Below are 25,133 nucleotides of genomic sequence, written 5' to 3'. Positions count from 1 at the left end.
TATTTTCTTGTCACTAATAATATTTTGATGGAAGATATGCTAATTACCTATCTTTGCACTACTGCTTGGTATAATCTAATACTAAAAAGAACTCTGCAGTGAGTTTTTTAAAGCTTAGAGTGCAGTGGTTCCTAATTTCTTTAAGAACCCTCTTGGGATAGTATTTTTGAAAAATTCTATCTTTAGCCAGTCAGGTATACCACCTAGATTCACAATTATAATTCAATCATTTAAAAATTTCTGGAGGACTATGGGTCATAGAAACTACTGATCCAAACCAACCTTATTTTACAGATTAACAAAATAAGGCCAAGAAAGGGAAAGAAACCTATTCACATCCACTCAAGAAATTTAACAACAACACTCAAATCAATTAGAGTATAAAATAAGATAATGCTGACACACCTTTTGGTTCCAAAGCTATACTTTATTCTATATTATCTATTTGGGTTTTATTATTTTTATGCCACACTTTGAAATACTTAGTATACATATTAGTACATAAAAGTTTAAAAAGGAATCTTAGTACAGGAAATACACTTAATAAATTAAACATCAATAGAAGACAGCAGGACAAGCTGTAACCAAAGAGTCTAGAAATACCCAAGCAGCTACTCTTGAGTCATATTCTTAGGTTCTGGTGACCATTTAATAAGCACATCAGCCAGGAAATGCCAGCAAAAGTTTTGATATTTTAAAATATAAGCAAATGTAGATTTACTTTGCAGTGTATAAAGTGTTGATTTTTAACACTTTTTAATCCACTAAAATAGAGAATATACAAGAGATCATTAATAGAATGGTCACTCAGATCAGATTTATGTGAGAACCGATTACAGCATTTTATTGCTAGTGTTTTAAGTCTGTGGAACATCTAACCACTTTTTTGAAGTTCACATAAAATCCAGTATAATACCAAGTGCTTATCATAAGAACATAAATATCCTTATGCTAAAAAGCTATTCAAAATTAACAGGGCACTGTGGACCTAAAATAGGCCACTTCCAGAGGGTAATAACCACAGATCATCATAGTAACATATATAGAGACATAAAAAAAAACAGACCGTTATGTACTGAGGTCATCAAGAACACGATCACTGGCCATCTAGCTCCAAAGCTTCGACAATGTGTGCAGCAGAAGGGCGAGCTTTCGGATCTTCATTAGTACATACAGAGAAGAGTTCAATTACTTTCTGGTATGATTCATCCAGTTCGTCCATATTAATAGGTGGCCTGGTTCCCAAAGCTGCATAGTATGCTTCATCATCAAAGTCACTTTCATCAAAAGTTTTATCTACTCAAAGGTATTAGAGATTAAAACGATAAAATCAGTTACAATCATGGAAAAGCTCAGTAACTCAGCCTCCAGCAATTTTCCATCTAGTATGCTTTCTAGTACATCATGGATGGTCTCCCATCATCCTCTCAGTGAGTACTTTAGTCATGGATTTATAGGTTATTGACCATTACCCCTTCCTAGAATAGTTCTCTAACCTTTTTTCTCAGGTAAGGGTAGTTTTAACTTGTTCTTCTAGATCTCTTCAGTTTGTCTCTCAATTCTCAATGTATGACTCACACAAGATTAAATCTAACCAAATTAGTGTCATGGTATTAATGTACTCTATATCTTACAAACTACTCCACTAAGTCAACAAGTACTCTTAAATTTCAACAATGGAAAGATATGTAAGCTAATGTTAGTGTCATGAGATTGGAATTTGTTTTAAAAATTTGTATTCATTCCCCTGGGCTCAGGGTATAGCTCAGTGGTAGAGCACTTGCCTAGGAGTTTAATCTCTAGCACTACAAAAATATTAAAAAATAAAATTTGAATTCATACCTTCGGCATCATCATCATCATCATCTGTAAGATTAAGATTAACATGTGGAATAGACAAAGTCAACATTTCCCACAGAGTAAGGCCAAAGGCAAATATGTCTGCCTTGTCAGTAATAATGCCATTTTCCTCCAAAGCTTCCTTGGGTTTCCATGGCTCAGTACCAATGTAACAGGCCTCAGGAGCAGTCACTGAAACAAGTGAAACTGTCATGAGAGCAGTCAGGCAGTAGAAATCATTAAGCAGAAAGGCAGCAGGAATGGTGGTGCATGCCTGTAATCCCAGCACTCAGGAAGCTGAGACAGGAAGATCACTGCCAGTTCCAGCCAGGCCTCAGCTACACAGTGAATTCAAGGCCAGTTTGGACTACACAATGACCTTGTCTCAAAAAAAAAGAAAAGAAAGAAAGCCAAGCAACTCAAAGAAAAATGGGCAAATGATTTGAGCAGGGAATCCATAAGTTAACATGAAAATACATTCGACTTCATTAGTAAGGTTTGCCTCCCCCCAGCTGACTGGTAAATTTTAAAACAACCAGTCAGTTCACAAAGATGGAAGCACATAGCAATTCTCCTAGAAAGTGGCATGAATATGAAGAGGGTACAAATCAAGACTACAGACTCCAGAAACAGACAACCTTGCCTAAACTCAAAGACATGGGCAAACTGTGGGACCCTTAGCAGATCACTTCACCTCTGGACCTCAGTTTCATCATTTTGTAAACTATGCTTTACTCCTACAATTAGGATAAATTAAGGCCCTTACAAACAGAACATCCATTAGGCAATGTTAGAGTATATTATACTAAAAAAATGGAAAAATTCAGTATTTGATTATAATCATCATTTTTATAAGGATAGAGTGAAAACAAAATGAATGAATATCATTCACTCAAATACCAGAAGAAAAACCTAAGATCCTGTTTAATGAAATGAACTTCTCTTCAGAACTAAAGAAACATTCTGCCCTGAGGGTCTCAAAGTATTTACAAAAAAAGAAAAAAAATATTTGAAGAACAAAAGGGAGGACTAAGAGAAGGAAAATTGAGACTCCAGAAGCCAGGAAACTGAAGATTCCAGCTAACAAGCATTCATTCGTTCACTCAATATTTTGAAGTATATGTAGTAAGACAGTATGCTCTGTCTGAAGATAAAGTGAGTACAAAGACAGTGGGTGTCAGGTATTTTGTCCCAGCAAGGAGAAAAGAAACCAAGACCGATTTTGGTAGCAGAGAAGTGGAGTTGTTGCTGTGACACTACCTGGCCATGTGGTTTAGAAACCTTTGGAACTGGCTTTTGGGAAGTGATTGGCAAGGTTTGGAGATGCCAGCTAAAGTAGCCCTGGAATGTGTAAGCCGAGGTGATGGGAGAGTCTCTGGTCAGAGCTCAGAAGACCAGAATGCTGAGAGTAATGAGGCTGAAAAAGTCCAGGCTCAGAAGGTTTCAGTTGGGGAGGACTCCATCAGCTGCTGGACTCCAGAACATGTGTGTTGTGTGTCAGCAGAAAATTTGTCTGCAATTTGCTCATGTCCAAAGACACTGCAAGAAATGGAAATTAACCATGGAGGATTAATTAATCTGGAAGAAATTTCAAGGCATCTAATGTTAAGGCTGTGCCATGACTACTGTTAGGGGTTTTTAGCCACATCTATGTTGAGAATCAAGAACAAAGGGCTCAGCAGAATGATTTTAAGATTTTGAGTCTGGCCACAAAGAAGGCTCCAGTGAAGTTATGGCCTACAAAGATGGAACAGTGGAGAATATGGTTGCTGAAAAGATTAGCAATAAAAAGCCAAGTATTTCAGAAGAGAACAATAGAAAAGACCTGAGGGCATCGTGAGAGGCAGCAGGACTCCACTCTTTGCTCTTCAAAAATGCAGAGGTGAAAAAAAAAAAAATGCAGAGGTGAAAGACTTTGCTTTGAGAAAAGAACCTCAGCACAACTCGCTCCAGAGTGGCAGTGGTCTAGAGAATTTATTTCTCCAGACTGGGTTCATAGTGCTCAGTGATCCAGGCACTCAATCCCTACATCCAAAAAAGAAGGCTGGCTACTGCTCCAGCTGGTGGCAAAACCTGGCATCATCCACCTGGTGCTGGTTTTAGGTGCATGCAGAATGCAAGAGTTTTGGGGTCAGGGAGGCTTCCACCTAAGATTTCGGAAGGCCTGGGAGGCCAGGCAGTGTGCCTCTGAGAAAGCAGTGTGTGAAGCTGTGAGTGTGAAGCCGAAAGTGCAGTGGAGACCCCAGAAGGTTGGAGAAGCCAGGAATGTGGATCATGAATTGTCTGAGGAAAGTTGCAAGGAGGGAGCAGAGCTGGCCCAAGAGGGAAGCCATGAGGGCTCCTATCACTAGCAGTGCCATAGGGGCAGGGCCACCCAAGACCTTAGAAATTCACATCTTGCTGCAGATTGCCCCATATGCTAGACATGGTACTACGGGATTTAATATTTGCCCTGCTAGATTTTGATCCATGGCTAGTGGCTACTACATTTGATAGCACTGCTCTTGCTTTTTTAGCCTTCCACATGGTGACTGCAGCATTCCAGACAGTGCCTGTTTCATCAGCTTAGGTCTTAAATGTGAGACGGACCACAGCCCTGAGCATGACACAGCTTAAGGATAAGTCTTGGTTGCTTTAATTCTCAGGGGTTTTGAGGTCTGTGTTACCACAGCAAAACCCATTCTAACCTGAATGATGCAGCAGTTGTAACACCTACATAGTACACGAGAGGACATGTTAACCTACATTATTGATCTCATTGGCAATCTTGTTATTCCTTCCCTGGTATGTTTGTAAGTACAGCACTATCGCAGGACACTACAGTGAACAACAAACACAAGTTCCCACCTTCTAGGGTAAGAGGATCTGGGGATTGGGGGAGACCAGTGGGCAGAGGGGAAGGGGACGTAAAATAACTAGGATGTAGTATGTATATGGACCAATTCCTCAAGATTTAATGAGCCTTTTTAAAAAATTTGTCTCCAATTCCTGAAACTGAAGGACACTAGTGTCAGTCAGTCATGAATCATTGGAAATGCTATGGCACTAGAATGGAACCCACTAGCTACAACCAAGTCAAAAGGTTACGAATAGTGCCATCCTCAAGATGAATGTAATTAGGTATTACAAATACTAATAAAAAGAGCTTACAAGTCTAATGGAGGATTACAGAAACATTAACAGATAATTTAAAGTGAGGCTCACTGTCACTTAATTTAGCCTTTGAAAATTAAGAATATTAAAGTTTCCTCCAAAAAAAGAATATTAAAGTTTCCTAATTGTGCCATTTTAATATGTCATTTTTCAATAGGCTGTTCATGATAATTTTTATCTTTTTCTCATTGATAATTTTATACATTAGAAATTTTTTTTGGTACCAGGGATCGAACTCTGGACCTTGTACTTGCAAGGCAGGCATGGCGCCACTGAGCTAAGTCCCCAGCTACACATTAGAAATATTAATCCTTTATTTTATACATCATTTTCTCAGTTTGTAATGTCTTAATCTTCCTGCCTTCTCCCCAATGCCACATACAGAAATATTTTTTAAAATTGAAAGTAGTCAAAGCTTTTTTAAATTTATTTTTTTATTTTTTAAATTAAAAAAATTTTTTTGGTACTGGGGATTGATCTCGCGACCTTGCACTTGCAAAGCAGGCAATGGAACCACTGAGCTAAATCCCTGGCCCTTAAAGGTTTTTTTTAAAAAAGTACTTTCTAACCCAAGTTCAATCCCTGGTACCAAAAAGATTAATTAATTAATTAAAAATTTAAAAATACTTTCTAGCTTTGGTAACATGGTTAAAGTCCTCTCAAGCCCAACATTAAGGAAATATTGCCTACAAGTTTTCTATTTTAGTTTTCCTCCAATCTCCAATCTATGGGGACTAACACATTCACCATGGGGCTATAATTCTTACATCTTGCTGCTGAGTGGCCTGAACCACTGGTGGTTCAACTTTTTACTAATTTTATTAGTAAAAAGACTGATAAAAGTGATTATCATTTGTACCACGGTGGTACAAGGCACCCTTGGGACAGTCATGTATGTACCATGGGTGGTTCAAGCCAGAGGGAACGTGTTATTAAAATGCTAGGACAGAAAAGGCGTATTTTTTTCTAAACTATCCAGATAACAGCATTTATTGATTAAACTACCTCTTCCTAAAACAAAATGTCACCTTTATCACATAATAAATTCCTCTATTTGGGAATAAATTCCTCTATTTCTTGACTACCTTATGTTCTGCCTATTTTGGCATGCACATCACTGCTTTTTTTTTTTTGGTACCGGGGCTCAAACTCAGGACCTTGTGCTTGTGAGGCAGGCGGTGGAACCACTGAGCTAAATCTCTGCCCCATCACTGCTTTAATTACTGAAGTTTTACAAAACCTTTCTTTTTCAGAACTTAAGATTGAACCCAAGGTTTTCTATTACCTTACACTCACAGCCTCCCCTACTCTTCTGAGACAAGATCTCTCGTTAACCACGTAACAGTTCACCCTGCGCAAACTCCGGCAGCACTTTTCTTTACACACTGACTGAGCATTGCTCAGGCAGGTGTCATTCAGCCAGTCTAATCCTGTATTGAGTAAATTTGATAAAATTGTCATTTTTATATTTTGTTATATTATCTTATAAAAATAACCAAAAAATATGCAATTTTTGGTCATCCTGTATGTAAATAATTGCACTGATAAGTGGTTAAGTTGCTTAGGCTGGCCTCAAACTTTAAATCGTCCTGCCTCAGCCTTCCAAGCAGCTGGCATAACAGGCTTGTGCTACTGCACCCTGCCTGAACTTCAAAATCTGGTCAGAGAGATTCCTCATCATCATTTTTTCATAGAATCTTCCTAGCTGTGTTTGAATATATGCTTCAAGGATGCACTTTTTTGTTTGTTTGCTTTTTTTGAGGCAGTATGTAGTTGGAGATGGCCTTGAACTCAGCAATCCTATGTCAGCCTCCTAAGTTCTGAGATTCTAGGCATCTGCCACCATGCCTGGCAAGGACGAACTTTATATTCACTTGGGTATGTTCTGAAACAGATCAAACGAGGATTCTGGTGAATTTATAGTTTATTCATTTCTGCTTTCTGCTTTCTTAGGGTTTCATCTGTTTTACATCTAAGATGAATACTCAATTTAATTTCATAAAAGTTAAATAGAAATGTTTTCCTTTGAGTAATCTCAACCATATCAAATAGATTTTGATTTGTTATATATTCTTTTATGTTTTCAATATATAATAAATTACATTCATCTTGGTGAATTGGTACATGCACATATTGCATCTTAATTTTTACTTCTACTTCCCATCTCCACAAAGTCTGACTCTCCCTGTTTCCTATCATTTATCTTTTATTTGCTTTTTACTTATTATTGGGTTTCTCCTATAAGAAAAATCATGAAATATTGAACCTTCTGTGTCTGATTGATTTCACTTAACATTATGGTTTTCAAAGTGCATCCATTTTCCTACAAATGACTCAAATTTAACCTTCTTTATTTAACCTTCCTTATCCATTTATTTATTGATAGCTTACATTCCCACCAACAATGCCAAAGGGTTCCATTTTCCCCCATAGCCTCACCACTATTTACAAACGTAAATGTTACTTGCTAAGATTTGAGTTCTTGATGATAGCTATTCTTTTTGGAGTACTATGAAATCTCAGTGTTGTTTTCATTTGCATTTCTATAATGGGGCAAAGATGCTGAGCATTTTTTCAGGTACTTATTTTCACTTCTTCCTTTGAGAGTGTCTCTTCATTTCAACTGCCCATTTTTTAATTGGGTCTTTTAATTTTTGGTGTGTAACATTCCTATTTTTTAAATATTTGAAATGGAATTTGATTTCCTCCATCAGCCAAGAATTATTTACAAGTGTTTTTAAATTCCTTAAAAAACTAGTGTTTTGTTTCCAGTTTTGCTGTAAAGCTCTGGATTTATAGCACTGACATCAGTGAATGTCAACCATTAGAGACAACTTTTTTGTAATGTTAAGCTTGCTTTTGTGACTTACCTAATATATGGTCAATTTTAAAAATTTTTTGGGGGGCGGCAGAGTCTTTCTAAATTGCCCAGGGCCTCAAATTCATGACCTTTCTGTTTCAGCCTCTCAAGTAGCTGGGATTACAGATGTTCGCTACCATGCTCAGCTTAATTTTAATAAATATTCTAATGCAGAGAGATTAATGTACTATTTACTCAGATCTTTCATACCTGTACTTTTATCTATTCTATTAAGGTTTGAAAAAAATTACACTTTAAAGATCTTATTTTTATTGTGCTTGACAATTTATTTCCTAAAGTTTCAACTTTGTAGCAGTTATTTAGCATTCATAACAGTTCAATTTTTATTAACAATTATAGACATCATTATAGTCACTCTATCCTGGATTCTGCCTCCAACAACTTAAAAACTTTTACTTCTGCTAGACATTAAGCTTTACATATGTTCTGAACAGCACGCACAGGCCAACCCTATAACTTATATTCATACAGAGAGACAAATGTAAATGGTACTTGCTAAGTAATGTTAAAAGCAGAAGCATTCTCAAGTGTGGCTCTTGGCTCTTTCCAAAGACAAATCTTGAATTTCTGAGAAGACAACTGGCAGTATACAAAAAACAGGGATGAGAGGGTTGCGAGAGCAAAAAGCAGAAGACTCGCTTTTATTAGCACCACTCTCCTAGTTTACTCGTTTCGTCTAGCAGTTTCCCAAATTTCATCATTTTACTGAGATATTTCTTTTACAAGATATTACTAAGCCAACTGCAGTGCCATACACCTGTAATCCCAACTACTCAGGAGGCTAAAGCAGAAAGAACCCAAGTTTGCGGCCAACCTGGGCAACTCATAGTGAGACCCTGTCTCACAATAAAAAGGGTTTAGGATGTAGCCCAGTAGTAAGTAGAGAGCTTGCCTACCAAGTGCGAAGCCCTGAGTTCAATCGCCAGTATTACAAAAAAACCAAAACAACCTTATTAAAGTTTTACTTTCTATTCCCAGATGCCTTATAGTTTAAACATCTTAATCCAGATTAGAAATATGTCCCAAAGTTAATGTTGGTGAAAGTATACACTAATAAGAAGCCAATAATTTATATTGTGCAACAGAAGGGACTGGAGGCTGAGTGGATACAAGATAGAAAAGGAAGGATATTTTGTATTTTTTTATTTTTTATTTTATTTATTTTTTGGTACCGGGGATCAAACTCGGGTCCTTGTGCTTGCGCAGCAGGGGGCGAAACCACTGAGCTAAATCCCTGGCCCTAGGGTATTTTTTATTACATCAATGGACCCTCGAGTTATGACCGGCCTGACATACGAACAACTTGGGTTACGAATGGAATTTTAGTTTTTAACTTATGTTCAAAATCTTGAGTTATGACCCAAATGCCAGCTGCTAGTGCTTCCAGATGGTCTCAGATACAGATTTAACCCTTAAAGAGTTCTGGAAGAACCATTATATCTTTTCCTGTGTGGGGTGGAGAAATCCTGGCCCAATGTCTAAGGACACCAAGATGTGCCTCTATGCAGGAGAGAGACTTTGAGGGCTGTGTAGAGGAGCCTGAGCCTTCGATTGACCAACCTGAGTAACAACCAGCCTTTGCGAAGAAATTGAGTTCGTAAGTCATGGGTCCACTGCATTTACAGTCATCTTAAAATTTTGAACTATGAGGATTTATCATATATTTTTAAATGTAAAAATCAGAAATTTAAAAATTTCTAACATTACAAAATTTTAAACAATACAACTTACCAGTCATATTTTCATCCAATGAAAGAGAAACTCCTACATCACAGATTTTAACTGTTTCAAAATCACCTTTAATTACAACATTTGAAGATTTTATGTCTCCATGAAGCAGTTTCTTTTCTTGGTGCAGATACTAAAATTATAAAAAATTTAACACCTATGAGCAGAAATACAAACTAATAAAAATATTAACCTTCAAATAAAAATGATTTGAACTCTCATTTTAAACTACATATTTATTATTTGTCCATAATTTCAAATAATTTGAAGTTGGGCACAGAACATCCCATGTTATTACTAAAAGATTCTTTTTAAATGCCTTTATATAAATAAGTTAACTTTGTATTTTTCAAACCCATCCCGTATGCTTTTATATCAGAAGGTTTTACAGCAGATGTCAAGATATACTGCAATTTTACTTGAGGCTAGTAGTTTTTAAAATAATTTTTGAATCTTTACAATGAAGCAGTTACCTCAAACTATTGAGATAATGCAGAACTGATAGGTGACTTAGGCTACATATAATTTAGAAGCAGAAATGTAATCTAAGACTTTCGTTAAACCCTTTAGTGCTTCCCCTGCTTTTTGAGGCAGGGTCTCGCTATATAGTCTAAGCTGGCCTTAAACTCTCAGCAATCCTCCCGCCTCCACCTTCCAAGTGCTAGGCTTATAGGGCAGCAACACCATGCAGAGCATTAACCCCTTTTTTGGATTTAGCAAGAAAAAATATTCGCTCACATCTTTTAAAATGGTTATTTGTTCATTCTTCAGCATGTGAGAACTTCTGTATGAGCTTGGCTTAGAAATGATGCAGAGACCATTTTTGGTATAGGGACACTGAGCTAGCTATGCTTCACGTAGTGCTACCCGACATACAGTGAATAGGCCCATAGTATTCATACTGTAATTTATTAACTTCATTATACATATACATTCCAAATCCTTAGCTATTAAAGAATTCAGATTTTTGTTTATTCTGTGCATTTAAAATTGGCTATCTATAAATTTATTGAAATACGTATTTAGAAACACTGCCTTTTCCCCAATTTGTTGCATAAATCAATTTCACTTGAACTCATTTTGTTTTGTTTTTTTGGTACACCAGGGGGATCGAACTTGGGACCTTGCACTTGTGAGGCAAGCAACAGCACCACTGAGCTAAATTCCTGGCCGTCATTTGAACTCTTAACGTGCAACTTTGACATCAGTATCATTGTTACCTGGTCCACTTTTGAGTCATCCAGTAGTTTTCTGGAGCCATTACTACTTCTGCTTAAGTGATATGGTGTATAGAATTTTTATTCCTTTTATCATGTCTACCCAAAGGCACAATAATTTTTTTTGCATAACACTAATCTTTAGTCATTGAACCTGTAAATGTATCCTCATGGTGTCCAAAACTTAACATCCCACAAAACAATCATTAGTTTTCTTGTGTTAACAAAGGGTGAGGTTATACTCCAAGGAACAACTATTAAATTTGTATTAAACTTATTTTTCCATTTAACTAAGTGTAACATGTGATCTCTATTACAAAACCACCTGAGTTAGGTTACTTCAGACTTATCTGAGGGCCCCAAACAATATTTTGCTGATCAAAATAAAGAAATGGTCCATTCTGCAATGTGAGACTATAAAGACTTGAATTTAAAGAAACTCCCTTTTTTTTTTTTTTGGTACCTGGGATCGAACTCGGGTCCTTGAGCTTGCGCAGCAGGCGGCAAAACCACTGAGCTAAATCCCCAGCCCGAAACTCCCCCTTTTGAGAGAATATAAAACAAATCCCACTTTGTCATTAGGTATTAAGTGCTTCGTTTCTTCAGAGACCACAAAAGTTATTTAAAGTATGATGGCATAAGTTACCTTTAAGCCTCTTGCCATGTTCAAAGCAACTTTTAAAATTATAGCTGCTGGAAAAGGACCTCGGCTGTCTTTATATCGCTCTTCTATTAAGTCATTTAGAGATTTTTCCCCTCCATACTCCATAGCAAGGCACATACTGCCATCACTGGCTTCAGTAAAAGCACGGTAACCTTAAGGAAACATGACACTTTTTAGCAGTATAAGAAAGAACAACAGTATTTAAGCATTTTACAGTAATGGGATTGAAAACATGGATCTGGACTAACACCCTGAAACAGCTATTATTTACTTTATCTAACTCACTAGGATCTAATGTAAAATGCCTTCAATGTTTGCCATTGTGCCCCAAATTAAAATATTTTTATTACTCTGTACTTCTCTAAAGAGTACAGCCCTACCAGTACTAAAAACACAAACTGAAAACAAGGAAACTAAGTGGACCAAATTATCTACATTAAGATCATTTTATATCCCTGAAATCTTCATAGTACCAGCACTGTAATGACTGTTCTATCCCCATGAAGTTTATCTACATAAGCATCTAAAAAGTATTTTATGTGAATTTTTATTTTAGACTGTTCACATTAACTTGATTCCTTACATTCTGGTTTTTTTTTTTCAGTATCAGAAATCAAACTCAGGACCTTGTGCTTGCTAGATAGGCGCACAGCACTGCTGAGCTATATCCCCGGCCCCTGATTCCTTACATTCTGGAGCCCCATCCTCTTCATTTTTACTAGTGAAACTAGTTAAGAGAGTGTTGCGTTGTTTCTGGGTACAGAATATTACTGTACCACTTACTGCAACAAAAATTTACACTTACCTACAATGTTTGGATGATGAAGGCTTTTCAAAATCTTAGCTTCATCAGTCAGTCTCTTTTGATATACACTTCGATAATGATCATTACATATAGGGTTAATCTTTTTCACAGCCCAAGGAGAATGAGACAAACCTCTTGGAGATCTAAATAATAATAATGATAATAATAAACAGTATAGAAATGAATAAAAACCATAATAATATTTTCAAATGACAAACAAGAACTTTCAAATTTCAAAAAGATCTTGATAGTAATTTGTTTAAAAAACAAAACAAAACAAACCAATATTTAGCTAGGAACAGTGGCATACTCCTATAATCCCAGCACTTTGGAGGCTGAAACAGGAGGATCATGACCAGCTTGGTCTATAAAGTGAGACCCTGTCTTGAAAAACAAAATAAAACAAGAAAACAACATTTAAAATATTTTAGACTATCAATACCTCTGCTGCATTTCTATTTCAACTGGAAGATAAGTATCATATATACTGAGAGAAGTCTGATACTGAGCGGGGCATCAAAAGAGAAGGATATGGATGGAATGTTATTAATTTTAAATATGAAAACTGCTACTCTTTTCTAATTTTTTTATTCTAACATGTCAGACTACCAACAACTTAAGAAGCATTTAACTAGATTTATCAAGATGTGAGTTATAGGATCTAATGCCAAATCCTTAAGGAATTTAACTTAAAGAAGAGATGCTCAAAAACACGTGGCCTGTTTAATAATCATCCAAGGAACAGCGTGCTATTCTTTACCAACAAATGCACTTCTATACAGATCAGTTCACTTTATACTTTTCATCACATGCTCGAAGATGTGCTTAGGAGAGAAAAATAAACATAGATGAGGAATATGTAAACTTTTTATATTATACTATATTTTAAATGTAAATTTTATATAGGAGGATTTAGCCATTTTAAAAATATTTAAGGTATTAATGTTTTAAGGCCTAAACAAACAAATAGGTAAAACAAGTATAGACCATATAAGGACACAGAGACTAGTGAAAGAACTTCAAAAAGTTAGGACAAAAAGTTTAACCATAAAAACATAAAATGAAAGATGGGAGCGCAGAGGTGGCTGAGTGGTACAGTGCTTGCCTACAGTGCACTAAGCCTGGGGGTTCAATCTGTAGAAAAAGAAGATAAGATAAAGTTGATTGAACCAATGATCTGCTTGATCTGTTTACCTTTGAACTCTTTCATGGGCAGGGCTGTAAAATTAAGTTGCAGAACTTTTTGTGTTTGTTTAATCAAAAAGTCTGTACTCAAATGATCATAAGATACTTAAGTCATAAGACATGATAACTATATCATCTATCATCCATAAGTTTATGTAAACTATTATTAAACTTACAGTTTTAGATAACAGCAGCAATTTGGAGGAATAACATATTCCATATCATTTTATTCTGAAAAATATATTTTTCAAGTTTCAGGATTACTTCACAGCTTAAAAGTCAGTGAAAAAACCCAAACTCTCCTTTTCCATATTTATTCTAAACTACAGAATGACAAGAACAGATTTATGAAATCTGAATAAAATAGTTGGCTAAGAGCTGATTCATTGAAAAGACTAAAAGAGCTGGGCATGGTGGCTCACTCCTGTAACCGGCACTTGGGAGGCTGAGACAGAAGGATTGCTATGAGTTTGAGGCCAGCCTGGGCTACATAGTGAGTTCAAGGCCAGCCTGAAATGCAGTGAGACCCTGTCTCAAACAAAAAGACTGAAAGTCAACTTTCTGATAAGATTATGTAAGGAAAAAACCAGAAACCACAAATAATATTTCAAACAAAAGTAGGGAAACAACTTGTAGATATAGAAGAAATGTTTAAAATTTTAAAAATGATAAAACTGATTAAAGAAGAAATTTACTCAAATGTTTAAAATCTTCCTACAAGAAATATAAGGCATAGATGATTTCTACAAGTGAGTATGAGAGGAAACCACCTCTCAACTGGGCAACTATGGGTTAACTAGGTAACTATACTCTTTGTAGAATCCCCGAGTAACCATGACAACGTCTGTAATCTGTCACCAAAGGAGCTTAAGAGACTAAGAAAGTCCTGCCAGACCCCCCAACCCCAACCCCACTGCTCTGCTTTGTGTAAATCCTGCTTGCTCTATTCCCAGGGAAACTCCAATGAAAAGTAAGCTTCACAGATGTAAAAAGACATATATAAAGAACCAACTTCTATTCAGTGCTCAGGAGGTGACACAAGTCCCTTCTGAGCCGCCAGCATTAAAGCTGGTTTTTAGGGACCATAAATACAGTATAATTTTAATTTAAAAAATCAAAGACAGCAAAAAAAAGGAAAATCACAAATTTGATTCAAATATATTTATAGCACAGATACAAAAGGTCCCAACAAATATTAACAAACTGAATCTTACCAGTTTAGTGTTTTTGTGGGTTTTTTTGAGAAGAGTCTCGCTATGTAGTTCAGGCTAGCCTCGAACTTGCAGTGATCCTCCTGCCTCAGCCTCCCAGTGCTGGGATTACAGGCTTGCACCACCACAAATGACTACCAGTTTATTTAAAAATAATCCAAACTATGCTGGATTTTTATTTAGGAAAGCAAACTCAATTTAACATTTAAGAATACAGATTTCTGGATAAAAATTAGAGCTTCAACATATATATATAATTTTTACCCTTTCCAAGCCCCACTAAAATAATAGCAAATGGCTATTTTAAGACATAAGCCCAGTGACAAGGATGGAAATAAAAGCCCAGGAGACAACAGCAACAAAATTTCAGAAGATGGAAAGCAGATAAATGCAAGTACTTAAGAGGCCCAATGAAATGTTGGAAAGTTATGTGAAAAGCTGGTGCGTGCCTGAAAAGCAGCCCCAAGACTGTACCACTTAGCAGTCCCCAGCTCCCGCTTCTGAGGAACAGACTGGCTTTGGGAGGAGGCAAAACACAGGGCCCAAAGCCCAGTTACTGGCTGCTGAACACGCATGGAGCATGCAGCAACAGGGCAAGAATTAATGCCCTACGCTGACTAACACTCAGGGAAGTTCTCTGTGTACATGCACACCTGTGTGCGCACATCCACACCAAGGGATAGGACGTCTCTAGCCCCCAAGGAACTTAGTACACTATTTCCAAAAAGGAAAATTAAAAACAAGACAAAAAAAAAGAAAAACTCAATAGCAGAAGCCTTAAAAGATAAAGTTGAGGAAATTTCCCAGAAAACAAGAGCAAAACAATAGCTAGAACACAGGAAAACAAAGCAAGGAAAAGTAGACCAGTCCAAGCCAGATGTGGTGGCCCACACCTGTAATCCCAGTACTTGGTGGCTGAGGCAGGAGGATCACCAAGAATTTGAGGCCATCCTGGGTTATATAGCAGGACCCTGTCACAAAAGCCAAAACAATAAACAAAAACCAAAAAACCCCAAAATAAACAGAAACAAAATTAAACCTGCCCTCCGCCCTAAAAACAACAGAAAGTGTTTTCAAAAGATACTAATATCATGCAAACACACGGAGGGGATGTTTAACCCACAAAAATGCTTCAGGAATAACCCCTTGACTCTAACTGCTAGAATATCTCAATTCATTAGCTTCATTAGAGAAAGCATTTGTTTTGAATACAATATAAATAAATGAAGCTAAGATATTGTAAGAAAGGTTGGATTAATAGGGTGATTCCAAAAATAATTAAGAAATATATATTGACTTAGTTGCCTGCCATTTAACAAACATGGAAATAGACAAAGAGTAATGATTAAAAGAAATAAATTTGGAAAAACAAAAACTACTGACATCTGTATTACTAGCTACTAGCACTATACTTGTTCAATTACTTCATTTTTCTTCTAACATGATTTAAAATCTTTAAAATTGTGTATTTCCTCTTCTTAACAATGAATCCATAAGAAGGAAAAACTTCTACTTTCTTTAAGAAGGGAAACTCTTGGGATAGCGACTCTCCAGACACAAGAGGGTCAGTCACTGTGGCATGCCCACTGCTGGCTTCCTCTTTGGGTTTTCTCATGGAGAATCTTGTGTGAGTTCCACAGAGGAAACTCTTCCTTTGGCATTCCCCTTCTTAGAGAAGCCAAGAGAAAACTACAAGCTAAACTACTTCCCCTTAATAATCCATGAGGAGGAAGCTAGAAGTTTACCAGGCAGAACTCTGGCAGTTTTCCAACTTCTAGGGACTGGAATATAGCAGTTAGGTAGGACCAGAAGGATGCCAAATCTAGATGTTTCGAATTTTCTAATTCCTTATAAAAAGGTTAATCTGAAACCTTACACTCACCTTTTCATTAGGTAAACATTTACCCCAGTCCCATAGCCAAGCTTCTGCATAAATGGAGAGGCAGGAATATTTATACACGGAGTTGAACATAATACTAAATGTCAGAAAGAGAAAAACAAAATTAATATTTGAAAAGTCCTCTGCAAAGCAGCCTAATATTTTTTTAAAAACTATTAGAACTCTTACATGGCATAGTCTTTGTGGAAAACAATTCGACAGTTATCAATCTTAATTTTAAATGGACACCTTTTGATCAAAAATCTACTTTTAGAACTCTATTCTACATTAACACTGAAGCAGAAATGAGTAAATTACCTTGTTTGTACAGTCCACAGCTAAGAATTACTTTTACATTTTTAAAGAACTGTTGAAAAGTAAACAAATAAAAACATATATACAAGAGTCCCTACATGATCCGCAAACTTTAAGCTATGCACTATCTAGCCTTTCTCAAAAAGTTTACTGACCCTTGCATCATAGCATTTATCCAAAGAAAGAGATCACACACATGCATTGGGCACATGTATATTTGAATACTGGAATCTGCTTTTGCAATTAAAAAGAAAACCAAAACCCTAAGAGATCATCATCAGAAGCATTACATTACAGTACAGATTACAGCACTGTACTATCATTGAGAAGGTGGGATAGAGGAGTTCTTCTCATGAAAAATCATCTACTCTTAGAATTGCCTGTCACCATGAACAAGAAAACTTGATAGAGCCCAGTAGTCTTGTCAAACTGAGGAGAGGAAGATCAGAGGTCAAGAAGGCTTAAGTGGACAGAATTTGTGGAGCAGAGAACAAGGAGGGAGCTTAAAAAATACCTCCAAAGATCTGAAAAGGTCTCTCATTAAGTGCTTGGCTAAGTACTTATCTGCACATATAGTGGATAGGCTCCCCAAAGCCATGTTCGCAATAGGCTAAATAATGACCCGAAATCCCAAGTCTAGGTAAAGTTCACTTTACCATGAGCCAGAATGTGGTAACCTTGTAATACAAAGTATTGAGTAAAGTCCTATAAAGGTCTACAAGTAGCAGTATGCTAAATTTTAGCCCAAGAACAAAAATCTACAAAAAAAAAAAGCAAGTCTCAGAAGGAACAGGCTAATATACAGTAAGTTAATCTTACACCTTAATGAAATTAAACAATTTTAAAAGGAATAACAAAATCCAGCACTCAATAATGTAAAATATCTACCATATAATAAAAAATTATCAGATAAAAGCCAGACATGGTGGCACATGCCTGTAATCCCAGCGCTTGAGAGGGCAAGGCAGGAGGATCACCGTGAGTTCAAGGCCAGCCTGGGCTACATAGTGAGTTTAAGTCCAGCCTGAACTACATAGCAAGACCCTGTCTCAAAAAATAAAACAAAACAAAAATAACCAGGTTCAAAAGAAGCACGAAAATATCTATACTGGTTGAAAAATAAACCAAAGCAAATATACCATCACCTGACAGGGATGGTGGAATTAACAGATAAGAAATCTTAAAAAGATATATATCTATTCAATAATCTAAAAGAAAATCAGGATGAGTAAAATGATGTTTAAAAAGAGGTCCTAATGAAACTTCAAGGAATGAAAAATATAACAGGTAAGAATAACATCATTTTAGAGCAGAAATAAGGTTAACTGAAGTTTAAGAAAAAGCAACAAAAACTACCAAAAATGAAGCATACAAGAGAAAAAGATCAGGGAAAAAAATCATCAATGAGCTATGGACAACAGCACAAGAGTAGATTTAAACCTAACCACAGATAATACTATAAAATGTAAATCATCTAAATAGTGTCCAATAAATTCTCTGCCATGAAGACAATGTGCTGTATCTATGCCACCCAGTATGCAAGCCATTAGCCACATGATGTTACCAAGCACTTGAAATGTGGCTAGTATGAATGAGGAACATGACTTTGTTTAATTTTTATTAATTTGAATCCAAATTAAAATAGCCTAACGCAGCTAATAGAGAAACAGTTCACTTAAAGGCAGAAAATGTCAGAATGGATAAAAACAAAACGTAGAAAAAAAAACGTAGAATATATGCTCTTTATAATAAACTCCTTTAAATATAAAGACAAAATTGGGTAAAAGGTTGGAAAACATACTATTCGAACACCAATCAAAACAAAGGCAGGCAGCTCTATTAGTATCTCACAAAGTGGGCTTCAGAATAGAGGATTTTAAAGGGATTTTTGTACAAACGGGTAAATTTACTGAAAGAAATAACTATCCTAAACATGTGTATACTTAGTAATTCATCAAGATACATGAAACAAAAAGTGATAGAGCTGAAGGGAAAAAACAGACAAACCCATAAGTGCAGTTAGAGACATCAGCACTCTTCTCTCCATAATTAAAAAGTACACAGAAAATCAGCAGGGAGGTAGAAAACCTCAACAAAACAACACAAAAGGTCAACCAGATGGCCTAACTGACAGCTGTGGAACATGCCACCCAGCAACAGGGGAAAATCTGACCTTTTCAGCTACACACAACAGTCACAAGATAGATGAACCTCAAGTCAAACAGACTGGGGCAAAAAAGAAAATATAAAACAGCAGCATCAGAAATAAAAAAGAACAGAAAGGTAAATCAGAGTACATAAAAGGAACTTTATCCCAATAATCTAACAACTTAGAAGTAACGGACAAACTCCTTGAAAAACACCAACAAACTCCTAAAAGAAAAACAGATAACTTGAATAGCCCACTATCAATTGTGAAATGAGTTAAAATCTTCCTTGTACGGAAACCCCAGGCCCAGATGGCTTCAATGATAAATTCTACCAATCAAGAAGAAATATTAATTCTCCACAGATAAAGTATTTTTCCACAAGAAAATACTTTCCATCTTACTTTAGGAATATAGAATACAAAATATCAAAACTAGACAGACATTCTAAAAAAGATAGCTACTGTCCAATATCTCTCATGAATAAAAGATGTAATTGGTAAATTAAGTCAAGCAATATATAAAATACATCTTGACCAAACTAGTTGTACACCAGGAATGAAAGGTTGGTTTAACACTTGAAAATTAACATAGTTTGCCACCTTAACAGATTAAAAAAAGAAAACTTTTATTACGTCAACAGGTTCAGAAAAAGCACTTGACAAAATTTAATACCTATTCATAATAACTAGGAAGAGAAGGAAAATGTCTCAACCTGATAAGGGCATCTGCCAAAAGCCTACATCTAATGTAAAACACTGGGAGCAAGACAAGTATGTCCATGAACACTTCAAAAATATACTGAAGCCAGTGTGATAAGAAAAAGAAATAAAAGTCATACAGATCGGGGAAAAAATAAACGTCTTTATTCCTCTACACATGACCAACTACTTAAAATATCCTAAGCAATCTGTAAAAAAGCTAACGGAGCCAGGCACAATGGTGCACACCTGTTACTCCAGCTACTTGGGAGGCTGAGGCAGGAGGACTGCAAGTGCAAGGAAAGCCTGGATAACCTAATGAGACCTTGTCTCAAAATGAAAAATGTGAAAAAGCATTGAGGATGTAGCTCAGTGTGAAATCTCCTGGCTGGGTTCAATCCCCAGTGTCAGGAAAAAAAAAAAAAAAAAAGTAAGCGAGTAAGTGAATTTAGCATTCCTGCAGAATACAAAGAAATCTACACACTAGAAATGAACAACCTAAGATTTTCTGTTATTATTGAGAAATGTTCTTATTTTAGCCATTTTTGCGTATGATGTGAGTAAAGGGTCGAGGCTTGTTTTTTGCACATGGATTTACAGTTGTTTGATTTCTCTTTGCCCACTGAATTGCCTTAGAAAATATCTTACATGAGAGCAATGCATGGAAGGAAAGAGGAAGGTAAAGCAATTTCTTACTAACTGAAGCTAAACTGATTCTTCACCAGGCAGAACTTTCAAATTGTTAGGATGGCAGAGAAAACAGTCCGAGGGTGACCAAACCCTGTCCTATGAGTTGTATTTGTTGAGACTAATATCACAGAAGACTTAGCTAAAGCTGTGCATGAAAGATGACACAGGAACAAACTACAATAATACAAAATCATTTCTATAGCAACAATAATCTGCTCTCTTACCAGATTTCCTATTTTCAGGTAGTTTGTTTGGTGTCTTGAAATTACTGATTCCTTCCATTATAGCACTCTAAGTCCTATGATAAAAATGAACAAAATTACACTGTAGTTATAAAGGATACAGCTGTCATTCATGAAGAAAACTTCTAATATTAGTGCTCATTTTGTCATATAAACAAAATCTGAGAACTGAAAAAGATCTCAGCAAATATTCAGTCCAACTTTGTTTACAGTGAGAAAACTGAAAGAGAGAAGTACAATTAGTTATCCATGATCATATTATTACAGTTACTGGATTTTTTTTTAAATTACAAAGTAATATGCACTTTGTTAAAAAACAAACAGTTCAAAAAGGTATATAGTATCTCTCTCTCTCTCTCAAACTTACCATGAGGAGTTCTTTTTTTTTTTTTTTTGGTACCAGGGATTGAACTCAGGTCCTTGCGGTTGCAGAGCAGGTGGCAGAACCACTGAGCTAAATCCCCGGCCCCTGTGAGGAGTTCTTTTACAACTTTAAGTATCCATTTAAAAATCCATTAGATTATTGAATGTATAAACCAAATAATAGTATCTCCATACAAAGTATATTAGTCAAAAAATGGAATTACTGATGTACAGTACACTGATAGACAATATAAACTGCTATACAACATGAATAGGAACATGAACCTTGACAATATGCACACTAAGTGAAAGAAGCTAGATGCAAAAGGCCACGTATATGATGATCCCATTTATAGGAATTCTCCAGAAAATGTCCTGATTTCCTGATGGGTGGGTTAGGAATATAAAAAAGTCAAAAATGGCTCCAACTTTTCTAGACTAAGAACCTGAAAAAAATGGGGGTACTATTGAGATTAGGAGCTCATTTTTGGGTGTGTTTAAAATTTTAGACATCTATATGAAAATGTCAAATAGGCAGCCTGGAATCCAAACTGAAGACATGAATTTGTGGATTATAAGCGCACATGTGATATTAAAGGCAAGGGACTAGGTTAGGACATACAGGGCAGCGATGGCAAAACTTTTAGAGAACCAGTGCCCAAACTGCAACCCCAATCCCACTTTTTTATAGCAAAGTGCCAACACTGCAATTAAACCTGAATACTGAGGCTTTAATTTAGAAAAAATAACTCATTCCTTAAAGAAAAACACAGTAACAGAGCTTTCAATGATACAAACAGCCCTCTGCGGCATGTGTGCCATAGGTTCACAATCACTAACACAGGGCATCAGTGCAGAAAGAGAAGAGGTAGTTTTACGGATGCCAAGTCAAGAAATGGAAGGGGAAGAAGCAGCCTGAGGAGCCAGCAAAGCAGAATGCAAAAACCTTTAGCAAGTAGAGCAAGCTGGAAAGTCTCACAGCTGTTTCCCTACAGCCTGAAGATTTGATAAGCAGAAGCAGCAGAAATGGGGTTTTTTTAAGTCACTGCCCATTAAAGACAAACTAGGTTGAAATATAAATTATTTAACATTCTTTCACATTTTAGGGCCACTTAATGACTCATTTTCACTTTCCACTTTTAAATGATTTGCACCTAAATATATCATATCCCATCCATTTCAGAGCTGTCTGAAGGCAACTTTGTTCCTGATCGAACACTCACTCCGTTGGTTTTAGGCCTTAGCTAATGGCTTTTGTCCACTAACCCAAATGCTGCCTCATAGTCTGAACATACACCCTACAGACACTCACGTTAACAGCCACACTGATCCTGGATCACCGTCTCTTGTAAAAGATAACAGCAGCAAAAAGAACAGTCTTAAGAAGTTGACAGGACTCAGCAAGTTAACCAACAGATCTACTGGCTCAGACATCAGTAGCTTTGGACCCTAAACCACCCCACGAGTCAACGAAATACTGATGGCAAAGCTGCGGTGTAGACAGGTGGCAGCCTAAAACGGAAACATAAAATAGGAGAAAAACGGAAGGCGATGCGAAAAAACACAAAATAGAAGAAAGGTGAATGTAAGAGAAAGTCCCATTTAGATTAGGGTCAAGCCGGGAGGAGATGATCAGCGGGGTCCCCCTCCCCAAAGGACTGCAGGGACCGTTCCTCCCGGCCCGGCTTACAGAAGCGAAGCTGCGGCTCAGATCCTTCTTCCGCCGGTGACTGATGCCAAATCACCTCGCCTAGAAAACGAGAAGCGACGTTAGAGAAGGGTTCAAAGGAGAAAACGGCTTCCCCCTCCTCGACGCCCCAGGGAAAGGGAGAATCTTTTCTCAAAAACCCCACCCCACCCCGTCCCGCGATTCATTCCGAGCCGCGGCCGCGCTCCTCCAGGGCCCTGAAAGCTCCCCTTACTAAAATAAAAAGTAAGCTTAAGAACAGAGGAGAAAAACTTATAGCTCCCCTTACCAGAGTCGCACACCAGCCTAGAGAAAAAGAGCGAAGCGACGACAGCTGACCCAGGCCTACGCGCGGCGCGCACCCCTGCACCAACGGTTGTACTTCAAACGCTTCGCGCTTTGAAAAGGCCGCGCACCCCCGCCCCGCGCGGCGGCCCTGAACTACGGGAGGCCGCGAAGGACAAAATGCGCGCTCAATTCGCTGTCCCGCTTTCTCTTCCCTTTCCCATCTGCTTCCTGGTTCTGCTGGCAGCCAGTTAGGGATTATTTCAAAGCAAGGAAGAAAGAGAAGCGCAAGAAAGGAGAGAGTGATTTTACAGCCACAGTGTGCCCGTCAGAGGAACAAATTCTGGTGAAAAAGAATATATGTGCTTTTCGCCTCCTGCTGCGCAAGCGCAAGGACCCGAGTTCGATCCCCGGTACCAAAAACAAACAAACAGAATCTATGTACCGTCCCCTCCACAGGAACACACACTGAATGTGAGAAATTGGAGTACTTCCCTAACAGGAGCACACCGTGGTAGACTTTCAAAGGAGAGAGAGTCCTTTTCAGCACTTTGAGGAAAATCAACGTGCAAGGTGGGCCTAGAAAGAATGAATTGCTGTTTTTTTACGGTTTTATCACATATTGACACAGCACATTCATGTGCTTTTGTACACATACACATTTACACATTTCTCAATGTGCCCTCCCGGTGACAAGAGTTAACTTTGCTACCTATTTTACTTCTAAGTTTCAGAAACGATCCCAGCCCATTTTGGGGAATGTTTTATATGTGTATTGGCCACTCTATCTACAAGTCTGTAAGAGAAACAGATGCCCCTGCATGGATCTTCATATACAATCATGAATTGCAATTTGTTTAAATGAGAAGAAACTTTTTTGGCTTTGTACCTATCTTCTGCCAGAGCAGTCAAGAAGAATTTATTGATCGTTCCATGTTCTGTGTTGTGTTGGACAGCAGTACTGGAAGGAGGCAGCAAAGAGATCTGTCAGGAGGCTGAACAAGTGTCTGGGGCAGTAAGAGGTGACAAGTCCCTCTACTCACCTCTTCAGCTATTTAAAATGAAATGGGAGTCAGGCAAGGTGGTGCACACCTGTAGTCCCAGCACTTGGGAGGTCAAGGCAGGAGGATCACAGTGAGATCGAGGCCAGCTTGGGCTACATAGTAAGACCCTGTCTCAAAAAGAAAAAAAGAGGAAAGAAAGAGGAAGGAAGGAAGGAAGGAAGGAAGGAAGGAAGGAAGGAAGGAAGGAAAAGAAAGGGAAATGGAGATCATTCACAGACTCTTGCACAACTTCCACTCTTCAAAGTCAAATCTATCTTCGTCTATAGCCCTCTTTACTCATCTGCACAGCCTCAGGAGAAAAGATCTTTCCTTCTGCCCAAGGTGATGGATTGGAGCACTGTGCTCCACAGCCCAATCTTTCCCTCCCACATGTCATCCAAATCACTTTTCTCTCCTAAGTCTTCACTTCTTCTAATGGTTCTTTTTCTTCAAAATCAAACAACAGTAAAATAGCAAACATTTATTTAGTTTCTATTGTGTCAAGCATTGTTTTAAGCATTTTACATATACTAATTCCTTATAGCAACTACATCACACAAGTTATTATCATAAACCTCATTTTTGAAATAAGGAAGCTGAGGGAAAGAAAGGCTAAGTAATTTGCTAAAGTCACAGAGCTAATAATTGGTAGAGCCCAGGATTTGAACACGTGTTGAGTTTGGACTTCTTTTTTTAACAAATGGACTCATTCCCCCCCACACACACACACACATACACACACACACACACCCCCTTCCAACACCAGAGCCTTCCCATTTTGAGTCACCCTCTTCTAAGCATAGAAGCATAGAATCTCATCTCACTGCCCTCTATTCCCTTTCTGTTACATACCTCACCATTTTTCTTTAAATATCTGTAATGTTCTATATTTTTTATTATGCCTCACATTTTTACAAGCCCTCTATGTTTTGTTTTTGCTGATTAATAAGATCCTGCCTAAAGCCAGAACCCAAAAGCTCCTTAATTAACCATTGCTTGTGAAAAGAAACTCTAGGGAAATGAAGTTATTGACACAGGTGTAAGATGAGGTCAAAAGCATGTGAGAAAATGAAAGCCCTTGTTTAAAGCTTATAACTG

General features: G+C 37.2%; 1 protein-coding gene and 1 non-coding gene across 6 annotated transcripts; both read right to left on the bottom strand.

Annotated features, from left to right (window-relative positions):
• Positions 1-410: 410 nt before the first annotated feature.
• On the bottom strand, positions 411-23,138 carry Pbk (PDZ binding kinase). 5 transcript variants are annotated; one of them, XM_013073391.3, is made up of 10 exons: positions 22,997-23,138; positions 22,711-22,770; positions 22,333-22,532; positions 20,640-20,713; positions 16,566-16,659; positions 12,288-12,430; positions 11,465-11,634; positions 9,605-9,734; positions 1,843-2,031; positions 411-1,296 (listed from the first exon to the last, which is right to left on the bottom strand). In XM_013073391.3, the coding sequence occupies exons 4-10, from the start codon at positions 20,695-20,697 to the stop codon at positions 1,097-1,099; spliced, it is 984 nt and encodes a 327-aa protein (XP_012928845.1). In that variant the 5' UTR covers positions 20,698-20,713; positions 22,333-22,532; positions 22,711-22,770; positions 22,997-23,138; the 3' UTR covers positions 411-1,096. The 5 variants fall into 5 exon arrangements, with proteins under 5 accessions (XP_012928845.1, XP_004848458.1, XP_087072890.1 ...); XM_004848401.3 differs by lacking the exon at positions 22,333-22,532; XM_087216764.1 differs by lacking the exon at positions 22,333-22,532 and having other exon boundaries at positions 417-1,296; positions 1,843-2,046.
• On the bottom strand, positions 4,813-4,937 carry LOC147826871 (small nucleolar RNA SNORA54). The gene has a single exon (XR_015453402.1). It is a non-coding gene; the product is annotated as a small nucleolar RNA SNORA54 (small nucleolar RNA).
• Positions 23,139-25,133: the final 1,995 nt, after the last annotated feature.

This window comes from Heterocephalus glaber, unplaced genomic scaffold (genome assembly GCF_053883595.1).
Source record: "Heterocephalus glaber isolate CG9 unplaced genomic scaffold, H.glaber_assembly_v1.0 deba00001460, whole genome shotgun sequence".
Taxonomy (NCBI): domain Eukaryota; kingdom Metazoa; phylum Chordata; class Mammalia; order Rodentia; family Bathyergidae; genus Heterocephalus; species Heterocephalus glaber.
This window is presented reverse-complemented; position numbering and strand designations above follow the sequence as displayed.